Below are 18,774 nucleotides of genomic sequence, written 5' to 3'. Positions count from 1 at the left end.
GTTCTGTACACTCTGTGTTACACAATAAAACATTAAGCATGATTGTATTAGGTACTTGTGCAGACACCAAATGTTGTTGTTGTCTTTAGAGTTTGTAAGTTACCCACGATTTCGGAGACAAACTTGACCTTCAGCGACGTAAAAATGAGCAAGGCGTTTACTATCTCGCGCACTAAAAAGTGGCATACAATATAATTACACACACATTAAAATGGTGAATGTACTTTGAGTTTTTGACCAGTTTGCTATCGATAGGTGTCACTGCTGCTCTTCTCCAACTAAATGATATTAGTACGATAAATTGACTCGTACCTGTCAAAAATGTGGAAGTGATGTGTCTGGTATAATTAGAAAAGTATGTACATCTAACGTCAGTCATTGATGAGATTGAACTTCCGTGTCACTAGTAACATTTTCATAAATGAAGCTAACAGCGTACAGTGACATCTGTGTCTATGGCTTCACTAAGTTTCCGAAAATTCTAATTACTCAAATAAGTAATCAGAAGTTTCGGCAGTACATCATAGTAAACATATTGGGAGGGACTGACCTGAGTCACGAAGCTGAATCTATGTCATCATTCGAAAATGCTGTTGCCAGTAGTGCAACTTTATGAGTAGGTGTACTGGTGCATTGTTATTAGTTTTGACCAACAATTAAGGTTTTACACTATTTGTACGAAATCTTGCTCCTTGATACTGACGAGTCGACACAGCTACAGTGACTTCGCGATAGCAATAGCTGATCATGCGCTCTGCACATAGTAGTAAGGGACAGGTTGAAAGTAACTTACGAAGAATACTAAACACCAGAACTATTTCCGAGGCAAGTACGTAGGTGCTGCAACAGCAGACTCCTGAATAAGTCAAGTTCCTAAGAACAGAGAGAATGAAAAGGACAGTCGAGCAGCCAAAAAACCATTTATAGGTTTCAAAACAGGAGCCAACCTAAATTTATTTGTGATTAAACTCGCTCTGGAAGTATATCTGTATGTAATGCACTAAAAAGTACACGTAATCAGTTCTTAACGAACATATACGATCGAACCACATTTTCCGTCTATTGTAATTCCTAAATTTGTACACAGTGCTATTTTAGGAGGGCGGATACTGTGACGTTCACGTAATTCGATTCATAGCTGTGATGCATTAGTCAAAGAATGGAATGCTTGACCTGTTGAAAACATTTTCTAGCAGTTTATTGCATAGGAGAGGTATTCGCACCGATGTTATGGGGAACCTACTTGGCAACACCACCTTGTTAATGCATCTCCAACTACTGTATGCGCCTAGGGTAACTCCAGCCAGAAAATTGTTCGCGAAGCTGTGATCGTTGTTAGTGTAAGAAACATGAGGTAGCATTTGCAGCAGCCGTGACAACTATGTCCAATAGTGTGTCTGCTGCATCGATACATTAACTGGAGAAGGAATGGCAGAAGAAGCAAAAGTGAAACTCCAGTACCACAGAAAACAGTGAAAGAAAGAAAAATGAACAGTTTCAATAAAAGATCTCTGGAAGTGTGAGCACATCATTGCGCATTCAAACCCTTATGTAGCAAAAGATCCACATGCGGCTAAGTGCCGCCACGGGAATCGCAGATTTTTCTAATACCAGCAAACAGTTACAAACATAAGTAATAAAGCACCTCGATTCTGCACCTACATTCTCCTGTCATTCAATCAACCACAAGATGAGTTGTTCACTGCTCTTGTCATGCTGTAACAGAGCATGCTGACACTGAACGTTTCAAAATGGCCTCAAGAACACTAAAATGTGTTCAACAAGTTTTAATGCCCAGAAGTGTATTTTGGTGATCAGGTATAGTTAATTAAGGTGCAGCTACTCAAGGAGGTCTAGGACGGGCAGTAATTATTGTGTGGCAAGGAAACTTGGTAGATATGTTAATTCTTTGATATGGAAAATATTAGCTCCAATTCTGGCCATCATGTGAAAATCCGACACTGTACATCATCTCGTCGACGCCTCCAGTGCTCATACTGAATAAACTGTGTAAGCAGTGGTAATAATAAAGTGAACTTTAAGGCTTTTTCACTTGTTTTACCTTTTCTTCCTACGTTCTGTTAGTAATCCGATACATACCGAAACATTTCTGTACGTGTTTCTTGCATTCAGAGTGCCAGATTAGCACCCGGTAGCCAAAATTGGAATTAATTATTTTTTTCAGCGTAATTCGGTTCCGCACTAACGCTTCAGAATATCTAGAAAGTTTCGCTGCCATACGACAATTACAGCTCGCACAAGACCTCTGTAAGTAGCTGCACATTAATTACAACCACACTGTACTTTCTCAGCCCGCGAACATCTAACGGAGGCAGTGGTTTATAGCCATATCAGAAAATTTAAAAACAGTACTGTAAACCGTCTGTCTGTTTCAGTTACACTTTTGGCAATAATATGGTAAATTTGAGGGTCAATAGTAGTGGTAGACCACACTCGCGCCACATTGTATGTGTATTGAGAAATAAAAAGGCGAAATGAAATAAATGGATTCGAATATTAACAATGCAGCGAAATCCTTGCTAGCTTTGTGTACTATCACTTACGAAATATTGCGGGTTTCTACAGAACGCGAGTCATCCTGCACAGACCTTTACTGGAGCTTCGTGAAGAGTTTAGATGGTACCCTGACGATGAACCGTATTAATGACCGAAACATTGCTACACTTTGCGCGATGCAGTCACACGATCAGAAGGCTTTTATTGAATCTAGCACCGGACGTAAAAGCCTACTCACATAAAAATGACGTCGCTTATTCGTCGTAGCGGGTAACCGCACAGAATTCCCGTCACCGCAAAGGCGTCCTCCATAGGCAGCAGACGAAGAAGATTACGGAAGAATTTTAAAGAAAGGAGATAAGAAAGATCGACGCCCGAGAAGAAGTGTCTGTAGCTGTGATGTGGTTGAGGAGTAGGTGTGCGCGGCGGCTGAGGTAAGGGCAGAGCGCGCCGAGGGATCCGGCGCGGCGGGCAGGCCTACGAGTAGAAGCAGCTGCGCGCCTTGGGCAGGGGCTGCTGCTGGGGCGGCGGGGGCGGCGGATGGAGGCGGCGCTGCTTGTGGGCGGCGGCGAGCAGCGGGCGCAGGCGCACGCACAGCAGCGCCGACGCCAGGCACGACGCCAGCAGCACGGCAAGCAGCACCACCAGCGTCGCCGCGAAGCCGGGCGTCGTCATGCAGATGAGGTGGTGCGGCGCGGGCTCGCTGTCGGGGCCCGCCCCCGCCCCCGCCGTCGAGCCCTCGGCCACGGGGATGGCCTGCTGGCGCGCCGCCGCCTCGTCCAGCGGAAACGTCAGGTCACCAGTCGACACGACGCGGATGACGCGGTTCACGCCCACCGACTTCTCCGGGGGTGGCGTCGAGCCGGAGGCGTCCTGCTGGCGGCGTGCGTCGTGGGGCGGCACCTCCCGCCGCTGCCGGCGCACCCGACGCTCGTCTCGGGGCCGCGCAGCGCCCGCGGCGTTCAGGTACGCCTCCAGGGGCTGCGGCGGCGGGCCTGCACACAGCGGGAAGGGGAGCGGTTAGCGGGGGAGCTCGAGCAAGCCACTGGGCTCGGAACATACATTGAGTTACTAGTCGATGAGAGACTTAATGCGTCGGACACGGAAATATCTAAAGCCTCCTGGAGTTAGAGACAGTGATACTGACCGAGACGATACAACAGGGCCTCTATGCTCTATTGTAGTGTCCATACGGACAGGACGGCATCCGACGCGTGTTATCGCAGCCAAGGGGCTATCTACACTACTGGCCATTAAAATTGCTGCACCAAGAAGATGACGTGCTACAGACGCGAAATTTAACCGACAGGAAGAAGGTGCTGTGATATGCAAATGATTAGCTTTCAGAGCATTCACACAAGGTTGGCGCCGGTGGTGAAACCTACAACGTGCTGACATGAGGAAAGTTTCCAACCGATTTCTCATACACAAGCAGCAATTGACCGGTATTGCCTGGTGAAACGTTGTTGTGATGCCTCCTGTAAGGAGGAGAAATGCGTACCATCATTTTTCCGACTTCGATAAAGGTCGGATTGTAGCCTATCCCGATTGCGACATTGCTGCTCGCGTTGGTCGAGATCCGATGACTGTTAGCAGAATACGGAATCGGTGGGTTCAGGAGGGTAATACGGAACGCCGTGCTGGATCCCAACGGCCTCGTATCACTAGCAGTCGAGATGACAGGCATCTTATCCGCGTGGCCGGAACGGATCATGCAGCCACGTCTCGATCCCTGAGTCAACAGACGGGGACGTTTGCAAGACAACAACCATCTGCACGATCAGTTCGACGACGTTTGCAACAGCATGGACTATCAGCTCGGAGACGACGGCTGCGGTTACCCTTGACGCTGCATCACAGACAGGAGCGCCTGCGATGGTGTACTCAACGACGAACCTGGGTGCACGAATGGCAAAACGTCATTTTTTCGGACGAATCTAGGTTTTGTTTACAGCATCATGATGGTCACATCCGTGTTTGGCGACATCGCGGTGAACGCACATTGGAAGCGTCTATTCGTCATAACCATACTGGCGTATCACCCTCGTGATGGTATGGGCTGCCATTGCTTACACGTCTAGGTCACTTTGAACAGTGGACGCTACATTTCAGATGTGTTACGACCCGTGGCTCTACACTTCATTCTCTCCCTGCGAAACCCTACATTTCAGCGGGATAGTGCACGACTGCATGTTTCAGGTCCTGTACGGGCCTTTCTGGACACAGAAAATGTTCGACTGCTGCCCTGGCCAGCACATTCTCCAGATCTCTCACCAAATGAAAACGTCTGGTCAATGGTGGCTGAGCAACTGGCTCGTCACAATACGCCAGTCAGTACTCTTGATGGACTGTCGTATCGTGTTGAAGGAGCATGGGATGTTGTACCTGTACACGGTATCCAAGCTCTGTTTGACTCAATGCCCAGGAGTATCAAGGTCGTTATTACGGCCAGAGGTGGTTGTTCCGGGTACTGATTTCTCATGATCTATGCACCCAAATTGCTTGAAAATATAATCACATATCAGATCTAGTATAATATATTTGTTTAATCAATACCTGTTTATCATTTGCATTTCTTCTTGATGTAGCAATTTTAATGGCCAGTAGTGTATACTGCTAAACGAATAACCTAGTTCTTTGTCCTCGGTTCATTGATGCACGAGCCCAGTTACATTCCGCGTTTCTAGCGGTTTCCAGGACAACAAAAAATTGTTTTTCAGTATTTCATACAAACACTGACCAAATTTAAAATGCTTACATAATCTACTGATTAAGATGTCTGTAGATTACTTTAAAGGTTTAACATAGCATGAAAAGTATTACGGTTAAGAAGTGTGTGTCTTGAGGCACAACAATGGCGCACAAAAGTCATGGGACATCTAATATCTTGTCGAATCTCCTTTTTCCCAGCATAGTGCAGCACTTTGACGTGGCATGGAGCCAACAAGTCATTGGAAGTCTCCTACACAAATATTCCGTCATGCTGGCTCTATAGCCGTTCGTAATTGCGAAAGTGTTGCCGGTGCAGGATTTTGTGCACGAACTGATTTCCCGATTATGTACCATAAATGTTCGGTGGGATTCACGTCGGGCGATGTGGGTAGCCAAATCGTTTGCTAGAACTGTCCAGAACGTTCTTCAAACCAATGGCGAACAATTGTGCCCCGATGACATGGTGCATTGTCTTCCATAAAAAATTCCATCGTTGTTAGGGAACATTTAGTCCACGAATGGCTGCAAATTGTCTCCAGGTACCTGAACATCTTCATCTCCAGTCAATGACTAGTTCAGTGGGGCCGGAAGACCCAGTCCTTTCCATGTATAGAGCCACCACCAGCTTGCACAGTGCCTTGTTGACAACTTGGGTCCACGGCTTCATGGGGTCTGCGGCACACTCGAACCATAGCATCAGCTCTCACCAGCTGAAATCGGGACTCGTCTGACTGGGTCACGGTTTTCCGGTCGTCTAGGGTCCAACCAATATGGTGGCGAGGCTAGGAGACGCGATGTGCTGTTAGCAAAGGCACTCGAGTCGGTCGTCTGCTGCTATAGCTCATTAACGCCAAATTTCGCCTCTCTGTGCCAACGGGTACGTTTGTTATACGTCCACATTGATTTTTGCTTGTCTATTAACACTGAAAAATCCACGCAAACGCCGCGGCTCTCGAATTGAAGCGAAGGACGTCGGCCACTGCGTTGTCCTCGGTGAAAGGTAATGCCTAGAAATTGGTATTCTAGGCACCCTCTTGACACTGTGGAGCTTGGAATTTTCAATTCTTTAACGATTTCCGAAATTGAATGTCCCATGCGTCTAGCCCCAACTATCGTTCCACGTTCAAAGCCTGTCATTTCCCTTCATGCTGCCATAATAACGTCGGAAATCTTTCTGCATGAATCAACTCAGTAAAAATGACATCCCTGCCCATGCGCTGCCCCTTTATACCTTGTGTAGGCGATACTACCGCTTTCTGTATTTGCAGTGTCGCTAACCCACGACTTTTGTCACCTCAGTGTATATTCACTCAGTATTTGTGAATGAGACAACAAACTTTACACGAAATTTTAAACATTTACGAAACTCTTTTCTCGCAGACACCCAGCAGAAATGAAGATTGGAAACAAGTTTATCACCTCCTCCATTTTCACTATTCCTGTAGCAAAACTGTCCCATCAGACATGACGTTACTTCTTTTCTACTAAATCTATTTGCAACACGTTTTACATGTAGTATCCCCACATACCACAGAATGCCACTGCAAAATTTTATCACAGTACGATAAACAGTTCAGGAAATAAGGCATCATAAATATTGAGATGCGTGAAAAACTAGCTTCTGCTTGAAACGGAGCTCAAATTACCCGAATTTGACTCATCCAGTGTTTTATTATAAGACCACTTATTGACTTCCAAGAAACTTTAAACATAATTTCAAACATTTTCGAACACATTAAATCGTTTGTAAAGTAATCAATAGTTTCAATGTATTTTATACATTATCAAGCGTTTAATGTTTTTTTTTTAAATAAAAGCAGCTGGCCGAGAAGATCTGACCAATTGACGACTCAACAGGAATCATATTCTATATAAAACAAACCATCGATAACTTGGTATTGTAGAATTGTTATTTCATCATTGTCTTTAAAAAACTAATTTACAGAAATTTGTGTAAAATGCCTCAATATTACTTCCAGCAAGTAGAATATATATATATATATATATATATATATATATATATATATATATATATATATATATATATATATATACTTAAATATTCATATGAATATTTATACTTAAACACTAATAATATTTATACTTAAATATTCATATGAATACATATATATATATATATATATATATATATAATACACTTAAATATTCATATTCTACTTGCTGGAAGTAATACTGAGGCATTTTACACAAATTTCTGTAAATTAGTTTTTTAAAGACAATGATGAAATAACAATTCTACGATACCAAGGTATCGATGGTTTGTTTTATATATATATATATATATATATATATATATATATATATATATATATATATTCTATTGTTTGATATAGAATATGAATATATAAACCATCGATACCTTAGTATCGTAGAATTGTTATTTCATCATTGTCTAATTTACAGAAATTTGTGTAAAATGCCTCAATATTACTTCCAACAAGTAGAATATGAATATTTAAGTATATATATATATATATATATATACACTCCTGGAAATTGAAATAAGAACACCGTGAATTCATTGTCCTAGGAAGGGGAAACTTTATTGACACATTCCTGGGGTCAGATACATCACATGATCACACTGACAGAACCACAGGCACATAGACACAGGCAACAGAGCATGCACAATGTCGGCACTAGTACAGTGTATATCCACCTTTCGCAGCAATGCAGGCTGCTATTCTCCCATGGAGACGATCGTAGAGATGCTGGATGTAGTCCTGTGGAACGGCTTGCCATGCCATTTCCACCTGGCGCCTCAGTTGGACCAGCGTTCGTGCTGGACGTGCAGACCGCGTGAGACGACGCTTCATCCAGTCCCAAACATGCTCAATGGGGGACAGATCCGGAGATCTTGCTGGCCAGGGTAGTTGACTTACACCTTCTAGAGCACGTTGGGTGGCACGGGATACATGCGGACGTGCATTGTCCTGTTGGAACAGCAAGTTCCCTTGCCGGTCTAGGAATGGTAGAACGATGGGTTCGATGACGGTTTGGATGTACCGTGCACTATTCAGTGTCCCCTCGACGATCACCAGTGGTGTACGGCCAGTGTAGGAGATCGCTCCCCACACCATGATGCCGGGTGTTGGCCCTGTGTGCCTCGGTCGTATGCAGTCCTGATTGTGGCGCTCACCTGCACGGCGCCAAACACGCATACGACCATCATTGGCACCAAGGCAGAAGCGACTCTCGTCGCTGAAGACGACACGTCTCCATTCGTCCCTCCATTCACGCCTGTCGCGACACCACTGGAGGCGGGCTGCACGATGTTGGGGCGTGAGCGGAAGACGGCCTAACGGTGTGCGGGACCGTAGCCCAGCTTCATGGAGACGGTTGCGAATGGTCCTCGCCGATACCCCAGGAGCAACAGTGTCCCTAATTTGCTGGGAAGTGGCGGTGCGGTCCCCTACGGCACTGCGTAGGATCCTACGGTCTTGGCGTGCATCCGTGCGTCGCTGCGGTCCGGTCCCAGGTCGACGGGCACGTGCACCATCCGCCGACCACTGGCGACAACATCGATGTACTGTGGAGACCTCACGCCCCACGTGTTGAGCAATTCGGCGGTACGTCCACCCGGCCTCCCGCATGCCCACTATACGCCCTCGCTCAAAGTCCGTCAACTGCACATACGGTTCACGTCCACGCTGTCGCGGCATGCTACCAGTGTTAAAGACTGCGATGGAGCTCCGTATGCCACGGCAAACTGGCTGACACTGACGGCGGCGGTGCACAAATGCTGCGCAGCTAGCGCCATTCGACGGCCAACACCGCGGTTCCTGGTGTGTCCGCTGTGCCGTGCGTGTGATCATTGCTTGTACAGCCCTCTCGCAGTGTCCGGAGCAAGTATGGTGGGTCTGACACACCGGTGTCAATGTGTTCTTTTTTTCATTTCCAGGAGTATATATATATATATATATATATATATATATATATATATATATATATATATATATTACAACAAGTAGAATATGAATATTTAAGTATATATATATTACTTAAATATTCATATTCTACTTGTTGGAAGTAATATTGAGGCATTTTACACAAATTTCTGTAAATTAGTTTTTTAAAGTTGTGCCAGCGACTGTTCTTGTCAAAGATATAAAATCTTTGATTCGTTTGTTATATCTCTGTTATTAATCTTCATGCACAGTCTCGGTGGGAGGGTAGTCGTAAATGGACGGTTTTGTCGAGAGAGTTGTTGTAAATGCATGTGATGTATTTTTTGTAAAACTGCTGAAGGCAGATGTATTTTGTAAAACTACTTCAGAGTGTGAAATGTAGCTGAATTCAATTATTTCAGAAACTTTATTTGATACAGTAACCTTTGGAAGTCACCTGAATATCCAATCCTTTCATCACTTAATGTTTCCTTGTATCAGAATAGGATCTGCGACGTGCATCGTGTCCTATAGAAGACAACGAGATAAACAGCCACGTAATAGAATTTTGGATGTAGATATGCGATTCGGTGTAGCCCACTTCACAATAATGATTAACATCTGGTTCGAAGTAAGATCATTGAATATTAAGCACTGAACAGTTGCATTACAGTACACCATTACACATGTCGCCCCACACTAAGACCATTGCGCAACAAGGGTGGTGCATAGTCACAAGATAGTACGTGTTCCATGCTTGCTGCAGACACAGTTCTGCTCCAATATGGATATCAGGCATATCACAGAATGTGAGTGAAATGGCGCAGTAACGTTAAAGGTGGTCCAAAATTTAAGTATGTGGTACAGTACGATTCTTGTGGGGAAGACGTCTATATTACACACAGACGAAATTCTGGCGGTATATAGTCCAAATGCAATGGGATGTCCAGCTGTAGTGATATGGGGTCGACAGTTTCATCAAGTACACACAAACGTGGGTGATGTTGGTCGGGAAGGAGAGCCAGCGACATCGACAAAAAACGACAATGTCCAGGAGAAATTTTCTGCAAGCTGAAAGAACGTCTAAAGGGGGAAAGGGGGGGGGGAGGATTTTTCAACGATGAGGACGTTCACACAGCACTTATCGATTGGCTCTGTGACCAAGGGACGGATTTCTGTCATCGAGGAATTGGGAGATTGGTAGAACGTTCCAGCTGTTGTTTGCAGAGAGCCGGTGAGTGTGCTCAAAAATAGTGTCACGTATCAGTGTCACTTTGAAGTGCAGTGCAACATTCAATAAAGGTTACTTGGCCTGCATAATAACACGAGGGTTGGAACTGTAATAGTGGCAACTATTTCTTTACAGCTCGTACAAAATAGATACGTGTTTCAAAGTTTTACTGACCTTCAAAGTAGTCACCAGCATTGCGTATAACCCATTGCCAGCGATGTGGAAGTAGGTCGTAGGTTGTGTTCCAAAAATGAACAGCATAGAGACAGAAGTGATGACACGTTCTGCAGGACCTGACCCTCATTTCGCAGGACAATGCTCAAGCACGTACAGTGCAAGCTGTCACTGATTTGAAACTTTCTGGCAGATTCAAATGGTTCAAATGGCTCTGAGCACTATGGGACTTAACTTCTAAGGTCATCAGTCCCCTAGAACTTAGGGCTACTTAAACCTAACTAACCTTGTTAGTTATTGGTAACGCCACGTAGCGCTCTGTATGAAAATCACTGGCTGTGCTGTGTGCAGTCTGTGGCTGGATTGCATTGTTGTCTGCCATTGTAGTGTTGGGCAGCTGGATGTTAACAGCGCGTAGCATAGCGCAGTTGGAGGTGAGCCGCCAGCAGTGGTGGATGTGGGGAGAGAAATGGCGGAGTTTTGAAATTTTGGATGTCATGAACTGCTGCGTATATTATGATTTTTCAACACTATTGAGGTAAATACATTGTTTGTTCTCTATTAAAATCTTTCATTTGCTAACTATGCCTATCAGTAGTTAGTGCCTTCCGTAGTTTGAATCTTTTATTTAGCTGGCAGTAGTGGCGCTCGCTGTATTGCAGTAGTTCGAGTAACGAAGATTTTTGTGGGGTAAGTGATTTGTGAAACGTATAGGTTAATGTTAGTCAGGGCCATTCTTTTGTGGGGATTTTTGAAAGTCAGATTGCGTTGCGGTAAAAATATTGTGTGTCAGTTTAAGCACAGTCTTGTATAATTGTTCAAAGGGGACGTTTCAACCTAAGGACATCACACACATCGATGCCCGAGGGAGAATTCGAACCTGCGACCGTAGCGGTCGCGCTGTTCCAGACTGTAGCGCCTTTAACCGCTTGGCCACCACGGCCGGCTCTGGCAGATTAAAACTGTGTGCTGAACCGAGACTCGAGCTCGGGACTTTTGCCTTTCGCGGGCAGGTGCTCTACCAAGCGAAAGGCAAAGGTCCCGAGTTCGAGTCTCGGTCCGGCATACAGTTTTAACCTGCCAGGAAGTTTCATATCAGCGCACACTGCGCTGCCGAGTGAAAATCTCATTCTGTCAATGATTTGTTTGACTGATGGGGCTGCTAAGTGTTATACTACCTACTGCACTCCCCTGACTTAAGCCCACGTAAGTTCAACTCGATCTCTAAACTGAAGGAAACACTTCACGGCATTCGCTTTAGAACTTCTACAAATTCTTCGGGCAATAGACGGTACCGCTCGAACTCTCAACACAAGTGGCACTGCTAAGTGTATCCTACGACTTCCACATCGCTGGCAACGGGTTATATACAATGCTGGTGAGTACTTTTAAGGTCAGCAAAACTTTGAAACACGTATCATTTTTGCACGAGCTGTAAATGAATAGTTGCCACTATTAAAGTTCCAACCCTCGTATGTACCTTACTTTTTGAAGTGCCCTTGTGACTCAAGATAATCGTTAATTTTTTTAAAGGAATTCTCTCTCTCTCTCTCTCTCTCTCCCTCTGTGTGTGTGTGTGTGTGTGTGTGTGTGTGTGTGTTTTAGAATGGGAAAGTGGGCATCTAAGAACAGCTATCAGGTATTGAAGTTGCTACCAAATAATTCAGTTGGTGAGACAGAGAAACCCAGATGGCCATTGACAATGTGGACACATTCAGAACAAATTTTCCAGAACACTAGGACAGTGATGATCCCATTGTGGGACGCTTCGCTGCAAGGGTTCATGCGAGACGTTTCATCATCTACTGAAAGGTCTCGTGTGACTTAGCTGGTGGGCACAGGTGATGATAGCCTTTGCTGGTAACGCTTGATACCTAGTGCCGCCTTGCGGCACGGCAACAGACACACAACAGTTACTACCCACAGAGTCAAGCCTGCCACTTGAAAATACACGATGAGTATGCAGTATCAAGAGTCTATCACCGTCACAAACTGCCCAGTACACACATTAAAGCACGCTTGTGGATGTTCTGTTTGTATCTAAGCATTATTACAACGCTGGGAAGTGACCCTGGGATAATTATTAACACAATGGGCATATTATTATTTTCCTTGGTTTTAGAAGTAGTGTGTGATGGAAATATATTGATTGTGTCAAAATAAATTTTGTAAAGAATAACTGAAATCAATGTAGTCATGATCACAAATAAGACTTGCCGTGAAAATCAAAGTGATTTTTTTTTCAAAGAAATACACAATGCATTGAACCATCTCAGCATAAAGTCATTTAGGAATGCCTTGTAAACATCAGTTGTGACTCTCAACCAAAATTTTTATTTATTTACGCCTTTAATAAATGATTTATACAGACAACCGGTTGCATACATTTTATTATGATAAGGCTTGACAGGTTTCAGTGCCACTAAGAATATCTGCTTTAGAAGGAATAAAGTCACCTTACATTACGTTATCATTATAAGCACGCATTATGAGCTAAAACGGTCAAGTCAAACACCAGAAATTATGGATAAAGTCCTCCACGAAAAAAAAAATATATTACACAGGTACAGCTTGTTGTAAGATCAGACAACGAACGTATTGTCCAATGTCTGTTCTGATGTCAAGCTGTACCTGAGTAATAATTTTTGCTGTTTCCCATAGAGGATTTGATCCACAAATTCTGCTGTTCGACTTGAGCATTTAGCTGATAATGTATGCTTATAATTTAGCGTAAATTAACATGACTTTATTCCTTAAGAAGAAGATACCCTTAGTGCTACTGAAACCTAGGCAAGGCTTATTGCAATAAACTTGATGCATCCGCTTGTCATTTATTGAAAGTTTATTTACGGCTGTCGCTGTCAGTCTTGTTTAAAATTTTGAGATTGATTTATGCATTTACTTTATTTGGTGTTTTATATTTTAGAAGTTCTCTTCACAGTGCACAAATAATTTGTTACCAATATTAAATATAATTTAATACGAATAATAATAACAATAACAAAATAATAATAAGAGCAAAAGTGAATATAGATCTAGCAATGTAATTACTACAATAATTTTAATCTTATTAACGTACCCCTAAGAACATTTCTCAATAACTTTTATACCTATCGAGAAGTGTGACACGGACCTGAGATGAATCAATAGGGAGGAAAAATTAATTATAATAAAAATTAGTTGATAAGTAACAATAAAAAATTAATTATGTATACTCTACATTTGGTTGGGTCATATATGACGAAAATGTTTGTTTGACCCATTGATGTACTCTATTTTTCTCCTGTGAAGATTATTGTTATAATGGAAACCAGTACAGAATAAACATCCAATTTTACAGCTGATGGTACAAACGTGCTTTATTCAAATTATCTAACAGCGTTAGACAAGCGCCAACAAAAAGCTTTTTTATTGAATCTGTGCGAGAGCAAGAATATAAGTGGACAATCAGCATTACCATTAGCACAGCATTAGCTATGGATGGAGGAGAAAGAGCAATAAAGGAAGCGGATGAGATAGGGATGTGGATAAAGAGGGACAGAGATGTTTGCTCGCTACTAGAGGGAGGATTGCTGGTACATACCGAGAGGCGAGATATATAATATCTGGAGAGGCTTCAGTCGTCTTTTGGATTCATTATTGTATTTGGTCACAGGCAGTTACTGGACATTATAATGATATTCTAAAACAGCTGCTTTCTATAGATTTTTCAAGAGGTTCCCTGTAAAATCGTAAACTCTACATGCAAAATGCTCGAAACCGGTAGCAACAAATAAAAGATATATAAAAAATCTGCTGTGTTGTAACGTAATTACAGTGCATTTTATACCATTTGTAGCTACAAAACAGCATGCATAAGATATGTTCAGGTTCTTGGTCAGTTTTTTCTGCCGATGTGTGATTGCAGTGGAGAAGGAGATACGGAATTATAAGACTCAAAGACAGAAAGGACTTAGTTTTCAAAATGTGCACTGAAAAGCGCTGACTGATGAATAAGTTGCTTCACTTAGAATGGTGGTCGCAATGCTTACATTGGTCTGTGGAGCACTGGACAAATATTTTATGGGGCTAGGCGTCACGGTAGGTACTGTGTGTCAGGTAGATCTACCCAGACCTAGCGGGTGTCCAGTAAATAGCATTTATGTGATGGCTCTGCTCCAACAATTACATTCAGTGGAAGTAGAGTGATCCGGACTACAGTCATGAGCTCTGGCATATGGCAAAATGAGCGCAGCTGTTTAATGAAAAAGATTTTATTATACATTAGCATGCTACTCAGATGTCATTTCAGTTTTTACTCGTGTTTTTCGGCATCAACTTGATAATGATGTCAACACAGCAAGGACTGTGTTGTGGTTCAAAGAATATTATTTGCATGCGCCAGAGTTGTTACCTAAAACGGTCGATTGAACCGATTTTTGAACAAAGTAGAGCATCGGTTGCTTGCCATATAAATTTCCTCCAAAAACCCCAGTGGCAACTCGCCTTGCTTCGGGGAGAATGGGATCCATCTCCGCTTCAATAGAATCAGAATTTAGCAGAAAGCCTTCCCTGAAGATAAACCTCATGATAATAATGAAAGTGCATGGCTGGCATCTCTGGAACGAACAGCAGTCGGCATCCGAAGAAGTTTGGACACTTAATCATCAGAGAAATTTGAAGAGTGTATTCGAGGACCATTCGGAAGACGTACTCGAAAGTCTCTTGTGTAAAGAACTCATTCATTAATCAGCAACAAAATGACATTGCTCACCACAAAGTAGCTGGGAGTGAGGGTAGCAGAGGCTGACTTACCATAGATGGTGTCGGCCCCGTAGAGCGCCAGCGGTGGCGCCTCGGAGCACTGGTCGGGGCACTGGTTGCGGCAGATCTGGATGGTGCACTGGAAATGCACCTCCATCGAGTCGGGGAACTTGAAGGCCTGGAAGTGCGCGTACGAGAGGACGGAGGCGCTGGCGCCGAAGTTCTTGATCTTGGTGAAGCGCGACATGAGTTTGGGCCTGGTGACGCAGCCCTTCTGGTCCACCAGCTGGATGGGCGCGCGCTTGCCGTCGTGCGCCATGCAGTTCCTCACCAGCATGTCGAACTTCGAGTCGTCGTCCTTGATGGCCAGCACCATCGTCATCGTCTGGCCGATCTTCACCAGCCCAGACACCTCTGAGGCCCACGGGCCTTTGCCCACCTGGAGACAGAGGTATCATGAACTTCCTATAGAGCGCTGTGCTTCGTACCTCATTAATGTACTTGGTTAATTTTTTTATAAAGACTTCAAAATTACAGTATTTTTGGATTTTCACGTACAGGTTACAATATATTAAGGAGACAAATTTAATACTCAAGCATTGCAACCCCTCTACAGTTCCGTCTAGTACACTGGAACTTAGCCCTTGATGTCTGAACACACGTCCTATCATCCTGCAACATCTTCCTGTCAATATTATCAGGTCTCCTTTCTTCGTCGATTCTGCGGAGAATCTCCTCGTTCCTTACCTTATCGGCCCAACTAAATCTCAACATCTCTGTGGCACCACATCCCAAAAGCATCGATTACCTTCTTTTCTATTTATAGATGTCTATCCTATTGCGTGGACGAGGGGCTTCGGCTGATGATACATATGAAAAACGTACCACCACAGATGTATCTTCAGAACGACTTTATGACTTACACGACTACTTTCGGCAGCACATTACCGCCATCCTCAGGCCCCATCACTGCCAAAAGAGTAATAGATTTCCTTGGCGCATTTACTGTGGAGTCCTTGTTACTAGTACACGTGGTCTAGCTTTCCTCAAAAGTCGCTACTGGACACCATGATGTCTCCAATGCCACATGGTGTCGAGACTCCTGAGTAAAGCTAGACCACGGGTACAAGTAACAAGGACTCCACAATATATGCGCCAGGGAAGTTTAATACTGTCTTGGTAGAGGTGGGGCCCGAGGATAGCGGTAATGTGCCACTGAAACTAGTCGTGTGTGACAATAAAGTCATTCTCAAGACACAGTTGTGGTCGTACTTTTTCTTATATACCTTCTTTTCTGTTTTTCCCATCGCCCATGATTCACTTCCATAATACAACGCCGTGCTCCAAATGTACATTTTCATAAATGTCTACCTCAAACAAGCTCGATGTTTGACACTAGTAGACTTCTTTGGCCAGAAGTGCCCTCTTTACCTGTGCTAGTTTAGTTTACTTGGTCTCCTTGCTTCGTCCTCCCTGTGTTTATTGTTTCCAAGGTATTGGAATTCCTTTACTGAGTCTACTTAGTGGCCAATAATTTTGATGTTAAATTTATAGCTAACCTCATTCCCGCTACTCCATATTACTTTCGTCCTTCTTCCCTTTACTCTCAATTCATATTCTGCGCTCGTTAGACTATTCATTCCATTCAACAGGTCCTATAACACCTATTCACTTACCAGAATGAGATTTTCACTCTGCAGCGGAGTGTGCGCTGATATGAAACTTCCTGGCAGATTAAAACTGTGTGCCCGACCGAGATTCGAACTCGGGACCTTTGCCTTTCGCGGGCAAGTGCTCTACCAACTGAGCTACCGAAGCACGACTCACGCCCGGTACCCACAGCTTCACTTCTGCCAGTACCTCGTCTCCTACCTTCCAAACTTTACAGAAGCTCTCCTGCGAACCATGCAGAACTAGCACTCCTGAAAGAAAGGATATTGCGGAGACATGGCTTAGCCACAGCCTGGGGGATGTTTCCAGAATGAGATTTTCACTCTGCAGCGGAGTGTGCGCTGATATGAAACTTCCTGGCCTTCTGTAAAGTTTGCCTTCTGTAAAGTTTGGAAGGTAGGAGACGAGGTACTGGCAGAAGTGAAGCTGTGGGTACCGGGCGTGAGTCGTGCTTCGGTAGCTCAGTTGGTAGAGCACTTGCCCGCGAAAGGCAAAGGTCCCGAGTTCGAATCTCGGTCGGGCACACAGTTTTAATGTGCCAGGAAGTTTCATATCAGCGCACACTCCGCTGCAGAGTGAAAATCTCATTCTGGAAACATCCCCCAGGCTGTGGCTAAGCCATGTCTCCGCAATATCCTTTCTTTCAGGAGTGCTAGTTCTGCATGGTTCGCAGGAGAGCTTCTGTAAAGTTTGGAAGGTAGGAGACGAGGTACTGGCAGAAGTGAAGCTGTGGGTACCGGGCGTGAGTCGTGCTTCGGTAGCTCAGTTGGTAGAGCACTTGCCCACGAAAGGCAAAGGTCCCGAGTTCGAATCTCGGTCGGGCACACAGTTTTAATCTGCCAGGAAGTTTCACCTATTCACTTACATTGAGGATGGCAAATGTTATCATTGACATAGTTTCGCCCTAAATTTTAAACCCACACTCGAAACCTCCTATCATTTCCGTCACTGCTTCTTCGATGTACAGATGGAACAGTAGGGGCAAAGACTTGCATCCTTGTCTTACTTCTTATCAACCCGTGCACTTTGTTATTTGTTTTCTGCATTTATTGTTCCCACTTGTTTCATGTACACTTTATATATTACCCGTCTTTCCCTATAGCTTGCTCTTGTTTTTCTCGTATTTCCAACATCTTGCACCGATGACCAATATCGAACGCTTTCTCTAGATTGACAAATCCAATGAAATCTAGCTTCCATGCAACATCAGAACTGTCACTCCAGTGCTGTTACAGTTCCGAAAGCTAAACAGGTCGTAATCTAACAGACTCTCGATTTTCTTTTCCATTCTCTGTATATTATTCTTGTCGCCAACTCGGATGCATGAGACGCTAAGATGAGTGAGAGCTCATTCTTAACTTGTCCGTTCTTGCTATCTTTTGGATTGTGTGGACGATATTTTTCTGAAGGTTCATTGTACGTATCCAGCCTATATAGTCTACATATCAAGTCGAATAGTTGCTTGGTTGTCACTTGCCCCAGTGACTGTAGAAATTCCATTATCGTTCCCTTCTGCTCTATTTGAATACAAGTCTTCCAAATTGTTAAACTTGGACGTTAGTAATGGATTCCCCCTATGTCTTCAAAAATGACTTCCATTTCTTTTTCTATCATGACAGCAGAGAGTCCCTACCCCTCGCAGAGCACTCACTGCATACTTTCCACAAATGTGCTCTGTCCTCTACATTTAAACAGCGTAATTTCCATTACAGTCTAATTTGAACACCCTTGCTTTTAATTTCAAAGTAGCTATTTTTGACTTATCTGTATTCTAATTGTATTATTATTATTATTATTATTATTATTATTATTATTATT

The 18,774-nt window shown here is 43.7% G+C and overlaps 1 protein-coding gene across 1 annotated transcript in view; it reads right to left on the bottom strand.

Moving 5' to 3' along the window:
- Positions 1 to 3,078: 3,078 nt before the first annotated feature.
- The window catches only part of LOC126259994 (uncharacterized), a gene marked incomplete at its 3' end in the record, with an annotated part of 110,245 nt that continues 94,549 nt past the window's right edge, over positions 3,079 to 18,774 (bottom strand). The window contains exons 8-10 of the mRNA XM_049957170.1: positions 15,333 to 15,724; positions 10,445 to 10,449; positions 3,079 to 3,512 (exon numbers count right to left, since the gene is read on the bottom strand). Coding sequence (XP_049813127.1) covers positions 3,079 to 3,512; positions 10,445 to 10,449; positions 15,333 to 15,724 — 831 coding nt within the window. The remainder of the gene's footprint in view (positions 3,513 to 10,444; positions 10,450 to 15,332; positions 15,725 to 18,774) is intronic.

Source organism: Schistocerca nitens, chromosome 1, assembly GCF_023898315.1.
Source record: "Schistocerca nitens isolate TAMUIC-IGC-003100 chromosome 1, iqSchNite1.1, whole genome shotgun sequence".
In the NCBI taxonomy this organism is placed as follows: Eukaryota; Metazoa; Arthropoda; class Insecta; order Orthoptera; family Acrididae; genus Schistocerca; species Schistocerca nitens.
The sequence above is the reverse complement of the archived record's forward strand: the minus strand, read 5'-3'. Positions and strand labels throughout refer to the sequence as shown.